The sequence below is a fragment of the Canis lupus genome, chromosome 11 (assembly GCF_011100685.1).
Source record: "Canis lupus familiaris isolate Mischka breed German Shepherd chromosome 11, alternate assembly UU_Cfam_GSD_1.0, whole genome shotgun sequence".
NCBI lineage: Eukaryota > Metazoa > Chordata > Mammalia > Carnivora > Canidae > Canis > Canis lupus.
The window spans coordinates 2368640-2394377 of NC_049232.1; the positions used below are offsets into that span (position 1 = coordinate 2368640).

The following is a 25738-nucleotide window of genomic DNA, read 5'->3' on the forward strand; positions in this document are numbered from 1 at the left end:
AGGTCCTGGGATTGAGTCCTGCATCAGGCTCCCCTAGGGAGCCTACTTTTCCCTCTGCCTGTGTCTCTGCCTCTCTGTGTCTCTCATGAATAAATAAATAAAATCTTAAAAAAAAAAAACCCCGAAAAACAGGAAGCCTTCAGCCATTGCTTCCCTAGCCACCAAGCTGACAGTAATCATGGAGTTCTTCTTCATCAAGAAGGCCCAGTCAACTCCCAGCTGTGAGAGACTGTGATGGCTCCTGGTTACCTGGCTGGTACCTTCCTTACCCAGAAATAGGGGCAAGAAAGGATTTAATCTGAAATGAAATCTATGAATAAAAACGCACAGAAAAAACATAAACGTCTCTAGAAAGATTCTCCCCTCAGTTTTTATCATTATCTATGGGGGCGAGTGGGATTGATAGGGGCAGTGTGAATTCCACTTTTCACTTGATAAACTTTTTTTTTTTTTCAACAAGCATGCATGTCTTTTGCAATAAAATTAAATAATAAAAATAAATAAAAGGCACCTGGCTGGCTCAGTTGGTGGAGCAGGCAGCTCTTGATCTTGGGGTTGGGAGTTCAAGCCCCATGTTGGATATAGAGATTACTTAAAAATAAGATCTTTAAAGAAAAACTAAATAATAAAATTTAATAAAAAAGAGATACTTTTTTTTTGAAATACATTTTTAATTGCAAAAAAATCCTCAACTACAGAAAGAAGGGGGAGTTAACACTCAAAGTAGACATTCATGATCAGAAAGCAAATAAAGCCCTTCTCCCAAAGCAGAACTGATCAATAAAAGCAAGAGTCGGTCCTTCAAATCCAACATAATAGACAAAACTCTATCAGGTTATGATCAATATTTAGCAAGGGCACAATACTGCAAATGAGAAAAGTGAGACTTTAAGCTGTAAGGGAATACTGTCATATAACTAATAGATCTGAGTGAAATAAATGACTTCTGGAAAAATATAAATGACTAAAAAACTGTCCTAAGACACAGGAAACCAACATTGACCAAGAACTAAGTAAAAAAATTAAAGTGGTCCAAGAACCAGGATCAAAAAAAGCATAAAGCTGAAGAGGTCATACCAGGAAAAAACCTTGAAAGAAAAAAATAATCTCTGCTCTAATAAACAGTTACAGAAAACAAAGAAAAGAACAATGTTATCTAGCTTATTTTACAATTATTACAATTCTGACCCATGAAGGGAAAAAGGAGTGTAAAATCTGGGCATATGCTAGAACAACAACACACAATGGCCACTTTGGGTTTATTTTAGGAATGCAGGGGTAATATCACAATAGGAAACCTATGAATGAATTCAATTATATTTATGGGTTAAAAGATATGACATTTCGGGATGCCTGGGTGGCTCAGTGGTTGAGCACCTGCCTTGGCCCAGGGTGTGATCCTGAAGACCCAGGATTGAGTCCCATGTCGGGATCCCTGCATGGAGCCTGCTTCTCCCTCTGCCTGTGTCTTTGCCTCTCTCTCTCTCTCTCTCTCTGTCACTCATGAATAAATAAAATCTTTAAAAATAAATAAATAAAAAATAAAACTAAAAACGTGGGGCACCTGGGTGGCTCAGTTGGTTAAACACCTGCCTTTGGCTCAAGTCATGACCTTGAGGCTCTGGAATTGAGGCTCCCTGCTCAGGGGGGAGCCTGCTTCTTGCTCTGCCCCTCCCCACACTTCTGTGCACTCTTTCTCTCTCTCTCAAATAAATAAAATCTTAAAAAAAAAACAAACCCAAATGAACGAAACAGCCTACTACTGTCATTTTCTTTTTCTTTTCTTAAAAGATTTTAAGCAGCTCCATGCAGGGAGCCTGACGTGGGATTAGATCCCGGGTCTCCAGCATTATGCCCTGGGCTGAAGGCGGTGCTAAACCGCTGAGCCACCTGGGCTGCCCATTTCTGATGACTCTTCAAAAGTTTACTCAAAATTGTCTCTAAGTAATGGTAATAACAGTAAGTAACAGTACAGGATTAAAAAAAACAAACCTCAGACCAGGGGGCTCAATCACATCTGTGATTTGGTAAGAATCCCAACTGATTTTTTATTTTGGAATATAACAAAGTGATGTTCAAGTTCACACGGCAGAATGGACAAGACTGAACTATGTGTGAAAAGGAAGTATAACAAAGTAGGCAGGAGTGAGAAAGACTATGTGGCTCTAATAATCTTGACTGTGGGGGCACCTGGGTGGCTCAGTCATTAAGCAACTGCCTTCAGCTCAGGTCGTGAATCTGGGGTCCTGGAATCGAGCCCCACGTCGGGCTCCCTGCTCAGTGCAGAGTTGGCTTCTCCCTCTGCCCTTCCCCCTGCTCATACTGTCTCTTAAATAAATAAATAAAACCTTAAAAAACAAACCAACTGTGTTACTGGCATAGGATAAGGAGATTTAGGGACTAGACCTCTGAGTCCAGAAATAAACCTCAGTGGATTGAGCATACTTCACACATAATAAAGGTAAAATTTCAAATTAGTAGAAAAATGCACTTGATACATGACATTGAGAAAACTGGGTTATCTATAAAAGAAACCCAGACTTCCATTTCACAATATGTCAAAACAAATGACAGGTTTTTTTTTTTTTTTTTTTAAAGATTTTATTTATTTATTCATGAAAGAGAGAGAGGCAGAGACATAGGCAGAGGGAGAAGCAGACTCCCTGTGGGGAGCCCAATGTGGGACTTGATCCCAGGATCCCGGGATCATGACCTGAGCCAAAGGCAGAGGCTTAACCACTGAGCCACCCAGGTGCTCCTGACAGGCATTATTTAAATTTAAAGAAAAAAGGGGCCCTTTGTGATTCAGTGGTTGAGCCTCTGCCTTCGGCTCAGGGCACAATCTTGGGGTCCTGGAATCAAGCCTAGCATTGGGCTCCCCATTTCACTGGGGAGTCTATTTCTCCCTCTGCTCCTCCCCTCAGCAAAAGCGCTCACTCTAATAAAACCTAAAAAAGAAAAAAGTAAAAAATACACAGTTGATTTTAAAAATTAGGCTAATTTTTGGATGGAGAAGGACCTTCCAAGAATAATACCTTAGAAGGTATAAAGAAAAAGTCCATTAAATTTGACTGCAGGGGTGCCTGGCTGGCTCCGTCAGTAGAGCATGCAACTCTTCATCTCTCAGTTGTGTGTTCCAGCCTCATGGTTGGGGGTAGAGATTGCATAAAAATAAAATCTTTGAAAAGAACAAATAAATTTGACTGCAAAAAACATTTTTTCCCCCTTGCAGGGAAAACTAACTGAAAGAAAGCAGAATTTTTTTTTTTTTTTTTTTTTAGAGAGAGAGACAGAGACACAGGCAGAGGGGGAGGCAGGCTGTGTGCAGGGAGCCCGAAGTGGGACTCAATCCCGGGTCTCCAGGATCATGCCCTGGGCTGAAGGTGGTGCTAAACCGCTAAGCCACCCAGGATGCCCTATAACCAAATTCTGACAGTTATTATCATTAATGTGTAATAAAGGAATGGAACAAAATGGAAGACTCAGAAAAATGGGTGGAATTGGGACGTGGAGTCACAAAAACTGAACCACCAATGGCAAATAAAACATGTAATAAATACCTGACCTACAGAGTTTTTAAAAATGTAAATATGAGGGGCACCTGACTGGTTCAGTTGTGAACATGTGACTCTTGATTTCAGGGTCATGAGTTCAAGCATGGAGACTACTTTAAAAAAATAAATAGGAGTACCTGGGTGGCTCAGCCAGTTAAGTGACTCTTTTTTTTAATTAATTTTATTTTATTTTTTTATTTTTAAAGATTTATTTATTTATTCAGAGAGAAAGAGAGAGAGTGAGGCAGAGACAGACACAGGCAGAGAGAAGAAGCAGGCTCCATGCAGGAAGCCCGATGTGGGACTCGATCCTGGGTCTCCCAAGATCACACCCCGGGCTGCAGGCGGTGCTAAACCGCTGCGCCACGGGGGCTGCCCTAATTAGTTTTTTAAAAATATTTTATTTATTTAAGAGAGAGCAAGAGAGAGAGTGAAAGAGCTCAAGAGGGCAGAGGTAGAAGCAGGCTCCCTGTTGAGCAGGGAGCCCAATGCAGAGCTGGATCCCAGGACCCTGAGGTCATGACCTGAGCTGAAGGCAGATGCTGAATCATCTGAGCCATCTAGGTGCCCTGCAACTGACTCTTGATTTTGGTCAGAGTTGCGAGTTCGAGCTCTGTGTCAGGCTCTGTGCTTAGTGGGGAGTCTGCTTGAGATCCTCTCCCTCTGCCTCTCCTCCAGCTTCATGTGCACATGGTCTCTCTCTAAAATAAATAAATAAATCTTTTAAAAAGCCTAAACATGCTTATAACAAAATGTGAATGTGAGATGAGCTGTTTTGCTCTATTAGATTGAAAAAGATCAAGAATGCTCATTGTGGGGACAGCCCGAGTGGTGCAGCGGTTTAGCGCCGCTTGCAGCCCAGGGCGTGATCCTGGAGACCTGGGATTGAGTCCACGTCGGGCTCCCTGCATGGAGCCTGCTTCTCCTCCGCGTGTGTCTCTGCCTCTCTCTTTCGCTCCGTGTCTCTCATGAATAAATAAAATAAAATCTTTGGGCAGCCCCGGTGGCGCAGCGGTTTAGTGCCGCCTGCAGCCCAGGGCGTGATCCTGGAGACCCCAGATCGAGTCCCACATCAGGCTCCTTGCGTGGAGCCTGCTTCTCCCTCTGCCTGTGTCTCTGCCTCTCTCTCTCTGTGTTTCTCGTGAATAAGTAAATAAAAAAAAAAAAAAAAAAAGAAAAAGAAAAAAAGAATGCTCATTGTGATGTCACCATACTATCGTATAATGTTTACTTTGACACAGTAATCCCAAAATGTATCCTAAGAAAATGAATGGATGACAGTGCAAAGAGGATGAGGCTGTGTATAATATTGCTGTTGTAATATGGAATCAACAGCAGGTAACAAGGTACTGGTTAAACAAATTACAGTATGGTCGTAAAATGAAATACAGACATACCTTGTTTTATTGCCTTACAGCACTTCCCAGACCCTGCATTTTTTGCAAATTGAAGGTCTGTGGCAGCCATGAGTTGGGCAGGTGTTATCAGCACTGTTTTCTCAACAGCATGTGCTCACCTCCTGTCTCTGGGTCACATTTTGGCCATCACGTATTTCAAACTTTTCTTATTACTACATTTGTTATGATGATCTGTGATCAGTGATTATGACACGCTGAAAGCTCAGATGGTCAGCATTGTTTAGCAAGAAAGTATTTTAAAATTAAGGTATGAACATGGACTATTTATTTATTTAGCTTATTTTTATTATTTATTTACACTTAAAAATATATATATAATGCTATCGCATACCTAATAGGCTATAGTATAGAGTAAAAATAACTTTTATATGCACTGGGAAACCAAAAAAGCCATGACTCCCATATTGCGATATTTACTTTACTGCAGTTGTCTGGAACCCAACCTGCAGTCTGAGCCATGCTTGTACTGTGCAGCCATTTAAATGGCTCATATCTCTCACTGACATTGAGAGCCATGTGGGACATAGTGTTAAAAAAAATTAATTCCAAAACGGTGTGCCCAGAATAATTATGTTTTGGTTTAACAAAAAAAGTCCAAAAAAAAAAAAAAAAAAAAAAAAGTCCAAATATCTCTAGAATATATAAACACACATACACAATCTTACTCATGTGCCAGAAGGATAGATATCGGAGTGTAACATTAAATTAATTAGCTGTCTCTGAGCAATGGGATTCTGTGTAAGGTTTTCTTTCTTTTCAAAAATACTTCCTTGTATTTTTTGAAAAATTTTCAACATGCAGAAACAACAAAACTACTGGAGAAAAAGGGAGGAGAGTTTACAAGAAAAATAAAAGAAAAAGAAACAAAAGCTGGCCTTGGCATGGAGGGATTAGGGGAAGCTATAGATTTCTCAGATCTGTGCCCTGAAAAGGGGTAGCGGTGGGGAGGCATCAGGGGGTCTCTTCCCCTTACGCACTTCCCGTCCCCACCACCAGCTGAGGCCCTAGCCCTGGGCACCTGCACCCAGGCAGGAAGAAAGCATCCCAAGAGGGTTGTCCCCACAGTCAGGGTGCTCTGCTCCTTGATGCCTGCTTCCATTTAGCGCTCTTGCATCATCTCCCCTCCCCAGTCTCTAACTTCCCAGTCCCCACCTAACCTTGGGGGACGTGTCTGCCCAATGTTTTTGCTGTCTCCACTCTTGGCCACTTCCAATTCATGACCTAGATGGTTGCCAGATTGATCTTTCTCAAACCTGAGCCTAAGTAGGCCAGTATACACTGCCTATAAACCTCCAACAGCTTCCTGACGTTCCAGAGACAAAAGGATGGCCTTTAGCATGGCACGGATAGCCTGAAAACTGAGCCCAGCTTCCACCTACATGTGCCTCTGTGCCTTGGCCCAGACTTCCCCTTCCCCAGTGCTTCCCCCTCTGCCCTGGCATGGCACCGGGCACAGCCTTCAAGCAAACACCCTCTGCCCTCTGCCCCTGAGAAGGTCCAGCACATGTCCACAGTCCTGTGTGAAATCCCCAGCCCAATGGAGGCATTCTACCTTGAGCCAAGATTCCCGTCCTACCTGAGAATCCAAGTCTTCTCCTTTTAAGCAGAGATTGGCATCAAGAACATTAAGTCCCACCAGCAGACCAACAATCACCATCCCTTCTTCCTCCATCATTAATGCCTCAGGCTCATAGAACTCACTGAAAGAGATGGACACAACAGGCTCAGGAACGGGTGCTCACCACCCCCTCCCCCCAACCTGCCCTGCCCCCCCCCCTTTTTTTTTTAAAGATTTTATTTTATTTTATTTTATTCATGAGAGAGACAGAGAAAGGCAGAGACTTAGGCAGAGGGCGAAGCAGGCTCCCCGGGGGTGGGGGGGAGCCTGATGCAGGACTTAATCCTAGGACCCTGGGATCATGACCTGAGCCAAAGGCAGATGCTCAATCATGGAGCCACCCAGGTATCCCCTGCCCTGCCTTTTCACCTCTTAGCCACCTTCACCAGATGCCACAAACTCCCTGATATCTTTTACTTACTGCCTTCTGCGTTTTATCTCCCACCCCTGCTTTGAGTGCTGCTATTTCTTCTCTGGCTTTTCTCTTCCTGCGGCTGATGATAGGCTCCTCCCACCTCCAGTCTGAGGCTGACTCTTCCATCTGGACCCTAGACTCCAGTCCTTCCTATCTCCTCTTGGCTCCTGTGTTCCTGATCATCACTCTGCCCCTCCTGTCCCCACTGGCGTCTTCTTCCACACTGCTATGAACTATGTCTACACTCATGTGAATGGGAAGAAGGATCCCATACTGCCCCCCACATCCAAGAATGAAACCCTTCCCTCTTCCCTGTGTTCCATGGAGCAACACTGGCTGCTCTGACTTCACTTCCCAGTTGCTTCAACTTTCGCAGTGTGGCTCCATCCCGTCTACTACTGCTCCAGGTCACCAATGATGTGCTTGTTTACCCATTGTATATGTGTGTGTGTGACTGCTGAGAAACTCGGTGTCTTAAGGGTTAGTTCATCAGGTTATGAGGATGTAAGGTGCAGCATAGGGAATATAGTCAATGGTACTAGCATAACTTTGTATGGTGACAGCTGGTAACTATGCAACACAATATAACAGCGTAGACTTGTGGAATCACTCTGTTGTATTCCTGATGCTAACATAACATTAGATATTGACTACACTTCAATTAAAAAAAGAATTAGTTCACTAGAACACAATCTGTACCTCAAAGTTACTCAGTGTGATTGTACTCAAAGCACAAGTACACAAAGTATTTGAAATCTGTATTTATCATGCAAAGATACATTCAACAATAAGCTGTGACTTGAAAATGATGAAAAATTTTGAGTGGCAAGCCGTATGTAAAAGATATTTTTGACTCAATCACACAAAAAAATGAACTCTAGAAAGATTCCTCCCTTACAAATCCTCATATTCTCAAAAAAATCCCTTTTAGGAGGATTATTTTTGCTTATATATATTTATTAGTATCAAAAATGAATTAATCATAAATTCCAGGGACAGCCAATTAGTCATTACTGATGCTGAGAGAAAATTTTACAAAATGGATACGGAATCCTAAAATAGGTACTATTATAGGTATGTTCCCTTACAAAAAAAGCAGGCTTTTATACTTTAAAATTGTCCACTGCATCTAGTTTTGTTTTTTTTTTTTTATAAAGTTTTTTTGTTTTTTATTTATTTATGATAGTCACACACAGAGAGAGAGAGAGAGAGAGGCAGAGACATAGGCAGAGGGAGAAGCAGGCTCCATGCACCGGGAGCCCGACGTGGGATTCGATCCCGGGTCTCCAGGATCGCGCCCTGGGCCAAAGGCAGGCGCTAAACCGCTGCGTCACCCAGGGATCCCTGCATCTAGTTTTAAAGTCATTTGTCCCCCATGTCATCAACAAATCCAATATGTACATTTTGTTGAAGCTTAATCGAGTAGGCTGTCAATTACTGAAATGATTTTTCAAAATGAAAATATGAAACTTCATTCATAACTTTCAGATAGCCATGCTTGAAAATGAAACTCTTTAAAAACTAAGCCATAGGATGCTCACGATGAACAGTAATTCGAGTAAAAGCTGTGTATGCTGTACACTCGTTTTAATTCAAAACAGTCTCCAGAACTATGTTCTAAATATTTACAAAGCAAAAGACAAACAAAGATGGGAGGTAAAATACCTTAAGAGATGTTTATTGTCTATGAGCACTTTCAGATAATCTGCCAGTTTCTTTTGCATGAGTGCAAGATACAGCCAGGCTCTGCCTCTTCCCACAGCTGTCCTGGAATTTAGAGAATTGAACTGTTAAGGCATAACACCAAAACCCCTCAAACCCCTCGGTTATCTAAAGAGATACACATATCCCAGCATGTACACGTGTATTAACGCAGGGACACCATAAGAATAGCAGCTTTGGGGCCTGGGTGGAGCACAGTCTGGGAAGGCCCAGAAAACCACTTTCTGAAAACCTCTGGGTATGGTTTGAATTTTGTATCATGGACATGTATTTTTGGTTGGTTGGTTGGTTTTGACAAGAGAAAAAAAAAAAACTCTTAAGCCACAAAGAAATCTGATTTCTGGAACAAACACAATTAGATAAAACTTTGCATGTATTCATAAAATTTCACAGGAGGCCAGCAACAATCTGGTTAGGTCTGTATAATGGATAAACATTTCTTTAAAAAATTAGTACGTAGGGGATCCCTGGGTGGTTCAGTGGTTTGGTGCCTGCCTTTGGCCCAGGGTGCGATCTTGGAGTCCCGGGATCAAGTCCCGTGTCGGGCTTCCGGCATGGAGCCTGCTTCTCCCTCCTCCTATGTCTCTGCCTCTCTCTCTCTCTCTGTCTGTCTCTATTATAAAAAAAAAAAAAAAATTAATACGTAAAACAGTGTTGAACCCTCACATTTCTTTTTTTTTTTTTTCACATTTCTAGGCATTAGCTCAAAGATGCAGTTTTATTTTTAGTTGTAAAATACACAAAATATAAAATTTGCCTTTCCTTTTTTTTTTTTTTTAAGGTTTTATTCATTATTCAAGACACACACACACAGAGAAGCAGAAACACAGGTGGAGGGAAAAGCAGGCTCCTTGCAGGGAGCCCAATGTGGGACTCCATCCAGGACCCTGGGATCATGACCTGAGCCAAAGGTGGGTGCTCAACCACTGAGCCACTCAGGTGCCCCTAAAATTTACCTTTTCATTTGTACCCTTCATTAGTACATTCACGCTGTTGTGCAACCAATCTTAGAGATAATTTTGCAAAGGCACGCATCAAGAGAAAACAAAAAACTTCCCAACTGTAGAACTAACAGTGCTTGAGGAAAGAAAGACTATTCTAAGCAGAATGAGTGTATTTAGTATCTTCATCAAAGGGAGCTGTGGGGGTTGAGGGCTTCAGAGCCAGGCGCATCTAATCCAACTCCATCAATACAAAAGGCTTTGAAGCCCCTCCTCCCCCAAACAAATGAGGTTAAACCAGAGTAAAAAGGAAAGGAAATAAAGTAGAAAAAAGAAAGATGCTGAAAGTTGGCACCATGTGGCGAATGGATGCAGACACTTGCAGCATGCCAGCCATGTAAATCGGCAGCATGCCTTGAGCTGGCGATTTGATGGGGTTATCAAAATCCTACGTCTAGTAATGTGTACTAAGGAAATAATTTAGGATGCACATAAAAATGTATGTGTGGCAATGGTCTGCACACTCTTTGGATAATGAAAAACTGAAGACAAGCAGAAAGCCCAAATGGCAGTTAAAACAAATGAGCTATATAAATGAATGCCACGCAGGCACCTCAAAACTGATGTTGTGGGGCGCCTGGGTGGCTCAGTGGGTTAAGCATCTGCTTTCGGCTCAGGTCATGATCCTGGGGTCCTGGGATCAAGCCCCACATCAGGCTCCCTGCGCAGTTGGGAGCCTGCTTTACCCTCTCCCCGTGCCTCCTTTGCCCCATGCTCTCTCTCAAATAAATAAAAACCTTAAAATAACAACAAAAAAACTGACTTGAAAACAATGAAAAATTTGGGGTCATGGGGTCATACTGCAAAAGATATTTTCATTTCAATTAGGGGGACTAAATGCCAGACTAGAGATTCCTCTCAGGATGCAAAATGCATCCTGCAAGTTTCAAACAACCCTTCCACCCCAAAAAACACTAGTCATAACCTCCAAAATAATGTCAAAATTTCAGAAGGTTACTATTTAATGAAAGAGTGAAAGAAATACCTCTCTCACAGAGGCTACTCCTCTGGAGGCCTCGAGAAGGGAACTACTGTACATTTCCTTTTTGGCGACAGGGGAGGATTTCCATACCTAAGCCTATCACTTGTGCACAGCCACAGAGCAATAAAGGGAACAGAGATAGTGGGGTTTAGTGGACAGTAAGCTCTTTGTTAGCATAAGACTTTGAAAATGCCTCCCATGCATAACTGGAAACAGAGGTCTGAGGGTAGGAGAGCCAGCCCAGGTCTGCTCCAATCTGGACACGCCGGAACTCCATCTCCACTGCTTCACTCATGAGGGGGGTGAGCTGGTCAGAAGGGTTGGGCAGCAGGACCACAGAAGGAACTGCTGAAACAAAGTAGACTTGGGGAGCTCCTGAGAGGTCAACAAATACGTATATGAATGTTGTCATGGTGCAAAAGGCTTTTGCCTTCTGTGGTACAGGCCCGAGGGCTTAACTACGGACAGGCACAGAGGTTCAATTTCATCAAGGAGACTGCACAGGGCTCCGTAGCAATGGAGGTCAGTGGGATTTAGAGGATTCGAGTCCCACGGAGCTGTGTTCCCTTCCTGGCTCCACCATTCCCTTGCCAAGGGACCTTGGGCAGTTTACTTAGCTGCTCAGTGTCAGTTTCTGAACTTATCAGTGGGGATGCCAACGGCTTTCCTGGAGACTGTTGTATGGGTTTAAATGAGATCCTACAATGTCCTTAACGCAATGCCTGGCACACGGCAGGCTCTTTGTAAATGCTATATTACTATCTGAAGATGGAACAGGATGGCTCTACAGGAGAAGCATCAGAGGCTGGACAGCGGTGTCCCCCTCTGGGAGACTGAAGAATGCTCTTCTGCATGGGCCCAAGGATCTCTACTTCCCCCTCTAAATGCAGATTTCATGATGACGCCTTGTTTGTAGTCTATCTGTTTTTTTCATTTTTGAACCTATGCATGGGGATCCCAAGGGCAAACCCAGACATGGCAAATGATTTGTCAGTCTCAGTTTTTCACAAATGTCCCATGTCTCATAATCTAAAATCCGGCCTGAATTATATTATTCAGAAAACTGCCCAGATGCATCCAAAGCATGGATTCCAAGGGCATAATGATGACCTCTTTTACTCTTGTAATTGCTCCTCAGGTGACAACATCTTTCCTTTTTTTCTTTTTTTAAAGATTTTATTTATTCATGAGAGACACATACAGAGAGACAAAGACACAGGCAGAGGGAGAAGGAGGCTCCCTGCAGGGAGCCTGATGTGGTACTTGATCCCAGGACCCCTGAATCATGACCCAAGCCAAAGGCAATTGTTCAACCACTGAGTCACCTAGGTGCCCCCCCCCCCCTTTTTTTAAAATAATCTTTATGATCAACATGGGACTTGAACTCATGATCCTGAGATCAAGAGTCAAGTGCTCTACGGACTAAGCCAGCCGGGTGCCCCACACTTTTTCAAACTATACAACCTCATTTGACATACAGGAATTGCTGTCCCCATTTTAAAGATAAGGAAACTGAGGCTCAGGGAGGGGCAAATCTTGACTCAAAATCCTGAGGATAATGAGCAGCAGAGCTGGGACTGAAGTTTAAGTGGAATATGATGGCTCATGTTACAATTTGTTCTAAATCAGAAGAAGTTTTTATCAGCAAGGAATTGAGAAATTGGTAAATACGAGGGAGTTTTTATTAAACATTAATTCAGTGTTAACTACTTCTCACTCACTTTAATTCTGGCAGATTTCTGACACTAGTGGCTATATCTGCTGCTTCTGGACAAAGTTTCTCCACCAGCTCCAAAGGACCAAAGAAAGATTTATTTTGGCCAATAAAACTCTTCTTAACTAAAAGGGAAAACAAAAGTGTTATTCATAAGAACAGGTTGTAAAAATGTCCTCAGGCACCCACAGTCTCTCCCAAAAGCCAAATGGACAATTCACAGCTCTACTGCTAATTCTGAGTTAGTCCTGGGGACTCAAAGAAGTCAAGTTAACAAATGACCTCTCCTTTCTCTGGTGACAGGGTTTCTGTGATATCCTGACTATATCCTCTTACTCCAATGAAATAAAACAAGTATATATGTAAACTTATACAGCTTGTAGAAATCCTTCCCCTTTCTAACTCCTACCTGATACCAACATCAGTGCTGGATTTCATATCAGCACCACCATCTCTCATCTGAACTGCTGCCAATAACCTAGTGGGTCTCCATGCTCCTAATATAGCCACTCCCTCCCTTCACAATCTCTTCACAACGTGGAAGTTCTTTTAAAAATGTAAGTCAGGTCAGTTTTCCTTTGCTTAAAATCCTGCAGACATATACTTAGAATAAAATTTAACTCCTCACATGACCTATAATGGCTTATATGATCCAGCCTTTCCCCGCCTGGCCAACTGGTTTCCCTGACCTCATCTCTTTCCACTTTCCCCAGAACCCACTGGCATCTTCCTCAAACCAAGCTTGGTCTCACCCAGAACTTCTGCCCACCTGTTTCTCCCCACCCCTGCAAGGTATGCTCTTGCCCCAAATCTCTGCACAGCTCTTTCTCCTTTAGGTCTCAGCTCATAGTTCACCGACCCCACCCTGCCCGCCCCAGCAAGACCTCCCCTCTCACTATAGCCAAAACCCTTGCTGCTTCCTTGGATGTGTAGCATTTTGTAATTAAGTGTGTTTCTGGGTTTATTGTCTGTCTGGTCCCTTAGAACTGTGCTGTCTGCGAGAGTCAGTGACCACATGTGCTCCTGAGCACCTGAAATGTAGCCAGTGCAATTGCCATGAGCTATGAAACAACACATGGTGGGTTTTTAAGCCTTAGTAGAATGAAGTAGAATTTAAAATATCTCATCAATAAGGCTTTTAAATACGGCTTCAGTGTCAAAATCATAATATTTTGGATCTACTGGGGCAATAAAATGTGCTCTTAAATTAATGTCAGCTGTTTCTTTTTATTTATTTATCGTTTAACGTGGCTACCAGAACGCTAAATATTGTACATGCCGCTTGCCTGGCATTTCCCCTCGGACGGTGCGGCTCTCATCGTCGGATCTGGCGAGCGGGCACCCCGCCTGTTTTGCACCCTGCTGTCATCCCAGCATCCAGAACAATGCCCAGCACTGATGAATACGTGCCGAGCAAACAGCTGGCCCCAACTACCCGACTCCGAACGCCCTCTCAGGCTCACCTTTCAGCCCGTGTTTGAGGCAGTGCTCCATCACTACAAAGAACTGCTGCAAGGGGGCATGGTCTGCATCCAAACTGCGGCCCAGGCTCAGGGCAGACTGGAGCAGGACTTTGACGCTGAGTTTCATCATGTGCATCAAGTTGGTACGCTCCTCCATCATCTGGCACCTGGAAGCTGTTGGGGCAGAAATCAGGACAGCCTCGTTAATGGACTGAGGGTGGTCCGCGGTGAGGAGGTCGGTCAGGACCGGCCGTGGGGGGAAGGGAGGGTAGGGGGGGGCAGGCGATCTGTCCGCAGCGCGGACGTGAGGCTGGACGGATAACTGGGCTTCGCCGCCAACCCGCCTCTGATTCCTGGAGGTCACGGCTGCACCTGGGCACCTGGGCCGCTCTCCGGCCAGTCTCTGGGGACCTCTCCCAGGCGGCTCCGCGCGTTGCTAAGGCGACAGCCCTACTAAGACCCACCGCGATTGGCACTTCACCCAGCATTTCATTTTCGACCAATGGAAGGCGCCAAACTCCAGAAAGCCCGCCCCAAGCTAGAGGGCGAGCTGGGGAGCAAGCGTTCCGCCGCTGGACATCCCGATTGGACGCGCCCAGCTGGAGGCCACGCCCACGAAGCTCCCGGGCGCCATCTTGCATTCTCCGCCCGGGAGCTTCTCCGCCCGGGAGCCTCGTGGGCGTGGCCTCCAGCTGGGCGCGTCCGCTGCGGGTCCCCGGAGCCCGTTGACTCCGACGGTGTCAACTCAAGTGCTTCCAAGGAAGCCTCTGCGCCTGAGCCACAGTGGAAAACAGTTTTACGCTTTTTTTTGGTATGTCAAACCGCTAGAAAAGAACTCAGCTACGTTTCCACTTCAACTCCCATTACTGTTGCTTTGCTTTGAGAGTAAAAAAAAGTTTGTGAGCTATCGGTATCAGACCCTCCACGCTGTGCACGAGTCCTGGCGGGAGAAGGACCCCAAGTCCTCCGCACCCCATCCTGACGCGGGGGTAGGGCTGGAGTCGCGTCCTGCCAGCGGGCACCTGTCTACTGAGGTTAAATAGCTTTCCATGTTTACTGTCTGCCAGGACTCTGAAAACAGCACGGGAAACCTTTTAACTTTCTTGCTCAATTGTCCTTTGAACTATATACTCTGTATAAAGTAACATTGATAGGAATCCTTTGCTGATAGCTGTTTGCCTTCATTATCATTAATATAAACCTAAAGATAGGGGCACCTGGGTGGCTCAGTGGTTGAGCATATGCCTCCTGCTCAGGTCGCGATCCAGAGGTCCTGGGATCCAGTCCTCCATCGGGCTCCCTGCAAGAAAAGTTCTCCCTCTGCCTATGTCTCTCTGCCTCTGTGTCTTTCATGAATAAATAAAATCTTAAGAACAACAACAAACAACAAAAAAGTCCATATAGATAAAAGAGTGCACACATAGATAGCTACATCAAAGAGAGCCATATGATCGTGAATTTATAATAAAGGTATTAAGTAAGTAAATATTATTGAGACTTCCAACAGCCTGGGACTAAAAATTCTAAAGTCTCTCAAAACACCCACGAAAGACAGCTGCTGGGAAAGAGAAATCGGTCTAAACGTTTCAACAGAGAAAAATGGGTTGATTAAATGGGTGGGGGTGGTGTAATTATTTTAAATTTTGAAAGAATCCTATGTATTACATTTATAAATTCCAAGTGTTAATGGACTGGTTAATTGGCAAAGAAAAAAATTGTAAAGCCTCATTAAGAGGAGGGTGAAACCCTGAGTAGGCCAATAAACATAGAAGCAGTTTGTAAAGATTACTGAAGAAGACACCACGCCAGATCTGTAAACCAGAGCTATGCTCATCAGAACAGGGATGTGCCGAGCGCCAGGCAAGCCCAGATGTTTGAAGGAGATCCTTTCTGCCCCTCAAGTTCACAGCTCTACAGGTTAGCCCCATGTGAAAGAGGGCTTCCTTCACTTCCACTCTGACCTCAGTCTATACTTTCTAATTGATTAAATTCTTTCCAGCCTCTCACCTGCAGCAAAAGACTGTGGGCAAGGCACCCCCTGATGGGAACCCAAACTACCCCCTCAAGCAATAAGGACTACTCCAAGCCAGCCAGACCCCATGTGACTGAGCCCAAAACAAGGATCAACCCAACCTGACCACTCGCCCACACCCACTGTCCTTTGTCCCACATTTTTCTTATATAAATCTACAGTATTTTCAGCACTTTGTAGACCACCTTTGAGACGCTACCCCACCGTCTTCCCGGTATTGTCACACTGCAATAAATTCTTTTCCCGTTTCACCACCACTCGTTTCTCTATTATTGGATTTTACCAGCAGCCAGGGGCTGAACCTCGTCTTGTTTGGGACCCCCAGAGCCAGGATGCTCTTGCACTCCAGTCCTGGCAGCCTGGTTATAGATTCACTCCCTATCCCACATCTTCCTTCTGATGCATCTGAAGAGGGAGCAGAAGGCAAGCTGAGGACGGAGCACTAACTGACACACCGCATCCCTCCCACCCCAGGTGGGATATCTGTGATATTCCCCAGGCACTCCTGGCGGCCCTAAATTTAAGGGAAGTGAAAAACGGTTATGGTTAACTGATAAAGATCACAGTCCTGCAGGACATGAGTCTCCATCGGTTTGCCAATGCCTTAGTGATTTAAAAGGAAAAAGCATCCTGCTACCAATAGCCTAACTTCCAGAGACACATAGTCTCAATTTCCTGGAGCCCTAACACCACCCTCCCCTCCACAAAGATGTAGGAAACCAAGGCAAAAGGGAATGCAAATAAAATTAAATTTCCCTATAACCTGCAACCCATTAACCAATACTTGAAAGAGTTTGACACGCCTCCAGGAAGCTCCCAACCGTCTAACACTAAAGCTTTCCTAGAGGGAAAAGCAACCTTAGTTTGACAATAGCAAGGCCTCTGGTATCCGGAGTCGTCTTTAGCATATGAAGTCCCTTTGGACACCTTTTTCCTTACCTCCCCCAATTCCCAAGAATATAATCAACCATTCTTCATAAACCCCAGTGCAGCAGCCCTTTCTGCCCATGGGTCCTGTCCCATTAAAAAAAGAAAAAAGTCCCCTTTTTGCACCAAAGACGTCTCAAGAATTCTTTCTCAGGGCACCTGGGTGGCTCAGTGGTTGAGGGTCTGCCTTTGGCTCAGGGTATGATCTGGGGGTCCTGGGATAGAGTCCTGCATCCGGCTCCCTGCAGGGAGCCTGCTTCTCTCTGTTTCTCATAAATAAATAAATAAATAAATAAATAAATAAATAAATAAATAAATAAATAAATAAAATCTTTAAAAATTCTTTCTTGACCATGGACCTCACCAACAACACTACTCAAAACTATATCACATGGATCTGGGGTCCAGAGAGTCACAACACCAAGTGGAAGTGAAGCCTCCTTCAAGTGACCCAAACAAAACATGAAGAGCATCCAATCTCTCACTGCTTTATTGTACTCATTTAAGAAAACCTGGTCTTGGAGTGGATGGTCTCTAGTTGTTGTTTTAAAGATTTTATTTATTCATGAGACACACACACACACACACACACACACACACACACACAGAAGCAGAGACACAGGCAGAGGGAGAAGCAGGCTCCATGCAGGGAGCCCGATGTGGGACTTGATCCTGGGACTCCAGGACCACGCCCCGGGCCGAAGGCAGGTGCTAAACTGCTGAGCCACCCAGGGATCCCCTGGTCTCTAGTTTTCTGCGGCTAGCCTGAATTTAGAAGGTTAAAAAAATTTTCCCCATGCATACACGTAATTATTCTCAGCCAGTCTCAATACTCCTAGGATGTACCATTAACTTGATGAACATGTTCCATAAATTAGATGGAAAACTGTAGGCCCAAACTGTAGCTCCATGTTTTTGAAGAAAATGGATTTGAAGTACACACAAACTAAGTCTTTTTGTCAAAAAATATCATATCGGCAAAGGCGTAATGAAATAAGCAACACTCAGGAGTCTCCAACCATTTGGAGTGCTCTGGATTAAATAAGGTAACCAAGTGAAAGAATTACAAGTATAATTTTCTTTTGATAATTTTCTTTTGATAAGGCATCTCTTTTAAAAGATTTTTAAGAGAAAATTTCTATTGGTCATCCTATCATATATCTCAGGAAAAAAATGTAAATAAATTAAAATTCAATAAACTTTTCTTGTGACTAAAGTTCTCAGTGTATAAAATATTTTTCTTATGGCATGAATAACCATTAAAATAATAAGAAATGATGGGTGCCTGGGTGGCTCAGTGGCATAAGCATCTGCCTTCAACTCAGCTCTTGATCCCGGGGTCCTGGGATTGAGTCACACATTAGGCTCTCTGCTCAGAGAGGAGTCTGCTTCTTCTTCTGCTCCTCCCCCTGCTCATGCTATCTCTCTCTCTCTTGCTCTCTCCCTCTCAAATAAAATAAATAATAAAATTTTTAAAAACATATGGAAGTGGAATTCAAGTTCAAGGAATAAAAGGGAAAATATACAGTTTTCAGGGGCACCTGGCTGGCTCAATTGGTAGAGCGTGCATGATTCTTGCTTGATCTTGGGGTTGTGAGTTTCAGCCCCATGCTGCACTCAGTAGAGATTACTTAAAAATAAAAATCTGTAAATAAAATGTAAAGTTTTCAAATAACTTGTCATTTATTTTTAAGATGGATGGTAGTACTTATCAAATCATTTAGATATTTACATACCACTTAAAGAATGATGTAGCACTTTTATTTTAAAAAGTTAATATTTAAAAAAATAAATAAAAAAAATAAAAAGCTAATATTTTCAATTAGCCAGAAAATATGAACTTTAAAATCATGATGAAGAATTTTACATGTCAACCTTAAAAGCTGAAGATTTTTTTTAGGGGCTCATATGAGCAAAAAACATGAAGGCTAGTGTTTCAGGTGATCAGAACTGGGTGGCAGTGGCTCCTATTGATGAGGAAAGATGTTGGGGTGCGGGACCGATGGCCAAGAAAGAATTCCTGAGACGTCTTTGGTGGAAAAAGGTGGTTTTAAAAAAGCACAGGGACAGGATTTGTGGGCAGAAAGAGCTGCACTGGGGTCATGAGGAGTGGCCCATTATATGCTCTCAAGTTGGAACGGGGTTAGGGATAGCCTAAGTTTCTAAGGAATTTTGGAAGCAAGGTCTCCAGGACCTTGAGGGGGCTAGCTATTGTTGGGGAAAGGTCATTTATTACCTTCTAATAAACCGTAAGTCGTAAGACCCTTCAGATATATTTCGGTGGACCATATGCTTGGGGGATGACTGCCAACATGGGTCTTGGGAGAGTAGAGACAAAGGAAGCCTGGCTCAAGTTTCCGAAGTAATTTTTATTTGTTAAAATAGACTTACAAGACTCCGGGGTTTGGGCTAAGATTACCTTTTGCCCTTGGCAAAGTGTTAACTAACACAAGGCAGCTGAGTCCCTAGAGGAATGTCACTCTGCTTGTTTCAAGGACTTGTCAGCAGGCTGTAGGCTGTAAGGAAATTTAATTAAATTAATTAATTAATTAATTAATTAATTTTTTGCCTTTGTTCCCCACATCACTATCACCATTCCTGGGTACGTGGCTGTGTTCTGCAGCCATCCTATCCATCCCTCTGCTTTATGACTCACCTGTTCCCATCAGTGCTCCATTTAGAGAGCTATGGAAAATGTGAAGTGTATCTTTAAGCCATTCCATCTCTCAGTTTTACTGGTTTTGTGACTTTGGTCAAGCTAGTCACCTCTTAAGGCTTCATTAATAATAGTCAGCACAACACACAGAATGATACCAAGTTCTATACTTCCTGAATTGCCAAATAAATAGTCTGCTCAGGGATCTGGATCTTGACTGTTGTGCAGGAGCCAGGCTGGGAACAGAATCGAGTGCTGCTGAGGGAGGATGAGGTGGAGGGGACCGGGGCCCCATAGATACCCAGGGAGCAACCCAGCTGAGCACCACCCTCCAGCAGGAGAAATGCTGGTCAACAGTGTCGGATGCAGAGTTTTCAGAAGCTGGACATCTGGGTTTTTAGGTAGTCTGCTCATTGGCTAACATTTTGTTTTGTTTTGTTTAAATGCTTTTATACTGTGCAGCATATAAAATGCAACTACCAGACACAGAGAACTCATAGGGCTGCCAGCTTGTCACCTTTGGTATAGAGAGAGAGTAGGCACGATGTCTGGTGGGCGGTACAGGTTTTTTTTTTATTGTTGTTGTTGTTGTTGGGCTTTACATTATAGATTCTTTATAAATTTGAGTTTTAGTTTTGGGTAGCCCTAGGGTGTCTTGGAGAATCTTACAATACAGTACAGTGTTCCTCTCTACTGACAAGGAAGAAAACCTTAATGCTTTCCCAACTGTCAGGAATTTCCACTCATTATCTCAAGGGCTAGCTGGATTTCAGCAGCATGACATGGAAAATGTTACTGGGCTTCTCCACTGGCTGGGGAGGGTCACTTAGACACACCTGTTACACTTAGACACATGGAAAATAAAATTTCCCACGGACGAGAACAGAGAAAGGCATAATCATGCATACCACCTGTCTGACGCAAATACATATCTAAGTAATTATAGAAGAAAAGAGCACCCATGCGCAAGCATTGTGCTGGTCATGTTAACTCTTAGGAACAAGCAGGCTTTGCAACCACTCTCTGAAAGCTCTGATAGGATTGGGGACAGTTTCTGTGCAGGAGGACATACTCTACACTGATATTTTGTATGGTGTGATTTCTTTTTGTCAACCACGGAGTACAGGATCACAGTGGCACGCTGCGCTAACAGGGCCCATGGGGGATAACGTTTTAAAACAACTATTCAGGGCAGCCCCGGTGGTGCAGCGGTTTAGCGCCGCCTGCAGCCCAGGGTGTGATCCTGGGGACCCTGGATCGAGTCCCACGTTGGGCTCTCTGCATGGAGCCTGCTTCTCCCTCTGCCTGTGTCTCTGCCTCTCTCTCTCTGTGTCTCTATGAATAAATAAATAAAATCTTTTTTAAAAAAATAAAATAACTATTCAAAGCGTTCTACACTAATCCACATCAGTTTCCTTTAACCTCCATCACCAATGGATTTTTATCTGGCAAGAGCGCTGCTCACATTTAATCTCTGCTCCTTCACTGCTCTTCTGAAAAATCTCTGTCCTCACTGCTTGTGTATGTGGATCAGTGGAAAAGAGATGAATGAGCTGGCCCTGGCCTGGCCGTGGCTGAAGTGGTGGCCACTGTTTTCTCCTGACCTGCTTTTCTGAAGCCTCCTTCAGAGCCTGCTGCCCCCCATCCCTATTCCTATACTACTTGATGGCTTCAAATTCTAGTTACCTCTGCACTGGCCACACAGCCCAGCAGTTCCCCACACTGCCACCCTGGGTAAGCCATGTTCATTCACCATTTGTGCCAAATCCGAGGGTAGTTATTCCTTTAATGTTATCCTTACATTTAAAATAATCCCTATGGTATATGGCATTCTGCTTATATAGGCATTGAGGCACTGAATGTCATGATTAAGCACAGGCTCGAGAAACAGCCTGGCTCAAGCCCTGGCTCTGCTACTTTGAAGTAACTTGGTCAAATTACTTCTCTTTAATTTGGTTTCTGGGCAGCCCCGGTGGTGCAGCGGAGGCCCGGGATCGAGTCCCACATCAGGCTCCCTGCATGGAGCCTGCTTTTCCCTCTGTCTGTGTCTCTGCCTCTCTCTCTCTGTGTCTATGAGTAAATTAAAAAAAAAAATCTTTAAAAAAATTGGTTTCCCTCTTTATAAAATGGGGCTAAGCACATGGGCTGGCACATAGGCTGGCTCCGTGGGTGGAGGTATGGAAGTTCCCTCTCCCCTTTTAAAGGCCCTAGGGGATTGCCACTTCCTGCAGAGATGAAGTCTGTATCTGGTTGGGTTGGCAAGGGGCCACCCAGCCAAGCCCTGAGATTCAGAGGGCACAACCCCAACCCTCCCTGGGCTAGCAGTGGCCATGGAGCAGGGGCTAGGGTGGGCAGGCAGAAGCCCCAGGGCAGCTGCAGCAGGTACCCCTCCCGGTCTGTGGAAGGTGGGACCATACACCAGCTGGCTCCAAGGCCCCTCAGGGCTCCTCTGTCCCAGTAGGTTTCACTTACAAAACACACATTTGAAGATAATAAGAATTTAAAGTGTAGGGCACCTCACCCAGTACCTGGGTGATCACATTGGCCAAACCATGCATTGATGCGCACCCAGAAGTCAGTCCTGCTATCACCTGAGGTTATTTTGAGGGTTAAAGGAATATAACGTAGGTACAGATCTAAGACTAATAATACCTGGCACCTAGTAAGCATGAAACAAATGATACAAATGTTGGCTGCTACTTTTAGCGCCACTATAAATTGAAATCAAGTATTTTCCAAATACATGTGTTCAACTGATATTTATTATTATACTGTGCCAGGTGCTATTCTAGGTACTGGCACATGTCATATATCAGTGGATGACTAACATTTATTATTTGCTTTTGCTCCATGATCTCAGAAGCCTCCAGAACGCCTCATGCCTTGACTTTTGGAAATCACTGAAAACCACTGGAGGCAATGGCTGGTTCACAATCAAACACCCACAGGTGTGTGCAAAGGCAGTGGGAACTAGATTCCTGTGTGAACAGCCGCCTTCATTACCTTCTGCACCTCTTTGCCACTGCCAGAATCTCAAAACAAGTCCGTTTGTAAACTTTCCTCTACTCATTACTTTCCCAACCACTGAAATTCTCAGGATTCACTATGCTGGTTCAGTGATGACTTCTATTTTTTTTTTTTTTTTTTTTTTTTTTTTTTTTTTTCAGTGATGACTTCTAAACAGCAAATTTACCCGTGGGGAGGAGGGAATCAAGAAACCTCGATGGCACATTATGATTCTTAGCACTACCGACTTCCCTCTATTTATTTTAAATTTTATTTAAATTCAATTTGCCAATATATAGTATAAAACCCAGCGCTCATCCCATCAAGTGCCCTCCTCAGTGGTTTCTTTTTTACTTTTATTTTTATTTATTTCAATTTTAAATTCGATTTGCCAACATATAACACCCGACTTTCTTCAACTCTGCCCCACAGCACTTTCTATGAAGACGGAACTGAAATTTTAATTTCCATTTAATGTTTTAAAAAAGATTTTATTTATTCATGAGACACAGAGTGAGGCAGAGACACAGGCAGAGGGAGGAGCAGGCTCCCTGTGGGGGCAGCCCTATGTGGGACTCGATCCCAGGACCCCGGGATCACGCCCTGATCCGAAGGCAGATGCCCAACCCTGAGCCACCCAGGCGTCCCTTAATTTAACATTTAAGCATTGCTTACGTGTGGCTATTCTGTGGGTGAGCACAGCTCTTCATATCTGGCTTTTAAAAGGCTTTCCAGTTCACACTCAAAATCATCATTTAGTATTTCCATTATTTCCATTCTTCTAACATGCTGAAAGTCTATCCCCGATAACAAGGGCTGAAAAGGAGAAGAGCTCCCCGGGGAACCCAAAAGTCCCCATTGCACAGTCTGGGCATCAGACTGCTAGCTGGCTGCACGGCTCACCTGGAACCACCGCCTCCTGACTTCCACGTCGGAGCGCGCATCTCGAGGTTCACCGCCCAGAGCGGAACTGGAGACTCAGCTCCTCAGTTTTTAAAAAATGAATACAGACAACGTAAGCTTTAACTCGTGCATTTTCTTATCCAGCACCGAGGGTCAGGATGTTGCCTGGTGCGGTAGCGGGGCCGCCGGATCTCCGGGCACCCAAACCTCTCTTGACCTCTCTTGGCTCGGCTCGCACAGCGTAAAGCACACGTGTAGCAGGTTGGTTCTGCAGAACTCGTCTGACAGGCTTCGGAGCCTCGACGCCCTCGCCAGCCCGGCTCCCCACCCGCTCAGCGGGCGCGCGCGGCCCCCCGCCCCTCGACCCCCGCCGCCCCGCCCCGGCCTACCTGCGCGCGCTCCGCTGGCGGCGCCGCCGTCCCCGCCGCCGTCCGCGCCGCCCAGCGCTGCGGCCGCACGCAGCGCGACGCCGCAGCTCGCCGACAGGTTGCCCGTGGCCTTCCGCGCCAGGGTCAGGATGGGCGCCGACCAGCCCTCCGACCCCGCCTGAGGCTTCGCCGCGCTCCGCAGTTCGCCGGGGCTAGGCAGCTGGCTGCGGTCCACGATCTCGAACTCTTCTCCGGGTTCCGGCCTCGGTTCCCGCCCCGCCAGGGAGCCGTCTTCCCCTTCGGCCATCTTGGCCGCGTCACGTGGCCCCGGCGGGCGGAGGACTGGGCGCGGGCGGGCGCGCGGGGGGGCGGCGGTCTCCGTCCGGGCGGGCAGGGATTTTTTTTTTTCCATCTTCGCGAAGTTCTCCTTCCTCTTCATCACCCTCCTTCTCTCCTTCCTTTAACCTTAAAAAAGTTCAGGAAAGTACAAATCATAACCTAAAAAGCAGCACCCATATTCCTGGCAGTTGAGAGGACTTGGGTCCTGCCCCCTCCCCTGGCTCGGAACACAGCCCGAGGGCTTTGGTGTCATCCTGGCTCTGTTTCCTCTTTCTGATTTTCGTTTCATGACTTACTTTTTCTATTTCGACACTTTTCTGCAGCACTCTTCAGAACAAGCTCTAGGCGAGGTAGAAAATCAAGATTTTTTTTTTTTAATTAAAAAATCCTACATAGGGACGCCTGGGCGGCCTAGCGGTTGAGCGTCTGTCTGGCTCAGGGCGTGACCCCAGGGTCCTAGGATCGGGTCCCGCATCGGGCTCCCTGTGAGGCGCCTGCTTCTCCCTCTGCCTGTGTCTCTGTCTCCCTCTGTGTCTCTCTTGAATGAATAAAATCTAAAAAAAAAAAAAGGCAATACCCGTACTGTCACCATCAGGGATTTTAGGTACAAGTGCCTGGTTGCCTTATTTCTTTTAGCAGTGATTGTGCCTTATTTATATATTGAAATACACTTTATAATTGATTTCTCCTTTATATAATAGGACTTTATGTTAATTTTTTTGGAATTTTGAGTGTTGGCAAGCTTATTATCTATGAATTGCATTTTAGAATAGTCAGTGGGCATTATAAGGCATGTATTATCTTGGGGGATCCCTGGGTGGCTCAGCACTTTAGCGCCTGCCTTTGGCGCGGGGCGTGATCCTGGAGACCCGGGATCGAGTCCCACATTGGGCTCCCTGCATGGAGCCTGCTTCTCCCTCTGCCTGTGTCTCTGCTCTTTCTGTGTCTCTCATGAATAAATAAATAAAATCTTTAAAAAAAAAAAAGTATTATCGGGAATGCCTGGGTGACTCAGTGGTTGAGTGTCTGCCTCCTGCTAAGGTCATGATCCCCGGGTCCTGGGATCGAGTCCCACAACAGGCTCCTTGCCGGGAGCCTGCTTCTCTCTCTGCCTGTGTCTCTGACTCTCTCTTTCTGTGTCTCTCATGAATAAATAAATAAATAAATAAAATCTTTTTAAAAAATGTATTATCGAAAGGTTATGATGGGCCCCATAGCGAAGGTAACTGAATTTGCATGTAACTATTTCAAGCCTAGCAACACACAGTAGTTTAAAATTCTTTGTAATTTTACTATATATGAGGCCAACTTTGGAGAAAATTTGGTAAGAGGAACCTGTGGTTTGGAGCCCACTTGGTGAAGAGGATGTATATGATTATTTTAGGTACAAATAGTAAAATTTTAAAAACTGTACAGGTTTGTTATTTTCTATGATTTTTCATATGCTTGAAATGTCCCATACTAATTAGAAAGGCCCTATCTCCAAATATGTAGCTCAATCCCCCCTCCCCATGTTTTCTCCACATCCTCCTGGTCCTTTCTTCAATCTTCTCCAGACCTGTTTTTCTATGCCTTGAATTTCAGCTGCCTGCTGCCTCCTTCTGAGTGTGAGTCTACCCT

General features: G+C 44.6%; 1 protein-coding gene across 5 annotated transcripts in view; it reads right to left on the reverse strand.

The window, feature by feature from the left end:
- RUFY1 (RUN and FYVE domain containing 1) overlaps positions 1-24107 on the reverse strand; it is a 64987-nt gene extending 40880 nt beyond the window's left edge. The window contains exons 1-5 of one of the 5 annotated variants that reach the window (XM_038551760.1): positions 23801-24106; positions 13888-14061; positions 12432-12549; positions 8671-8772; positions 6549-6672 (exon numbers count right to left, since the gene is read on the reverse strand). In XM_038551760.1, the coding sequence (XP_038407688.1) occupies positions 6549-6672; positions 8671-8772; positions 12432-12549; positions 13888-14061; positions 23801-24086 (804 nt within the window). In that variant the 5' untranslated portion in view covers positions 24087-24106. Of the gene's footprint in view, positions 1-6548; positions 6673-8670; positions 8773-12431; positions 12550-13887; positions 14062-14231; positions 14407-23411; positions 23744-23800 lie in introns of those variants that run through there. The other 4 variants (XM_038551765.1, XM_038551764.1, XM_038551762.1 and 1 more) reach the window with 4 other exon arrangements.
- Between the last annotated feature and the right edge of the window lie 1631 nt (positions 24108-25738).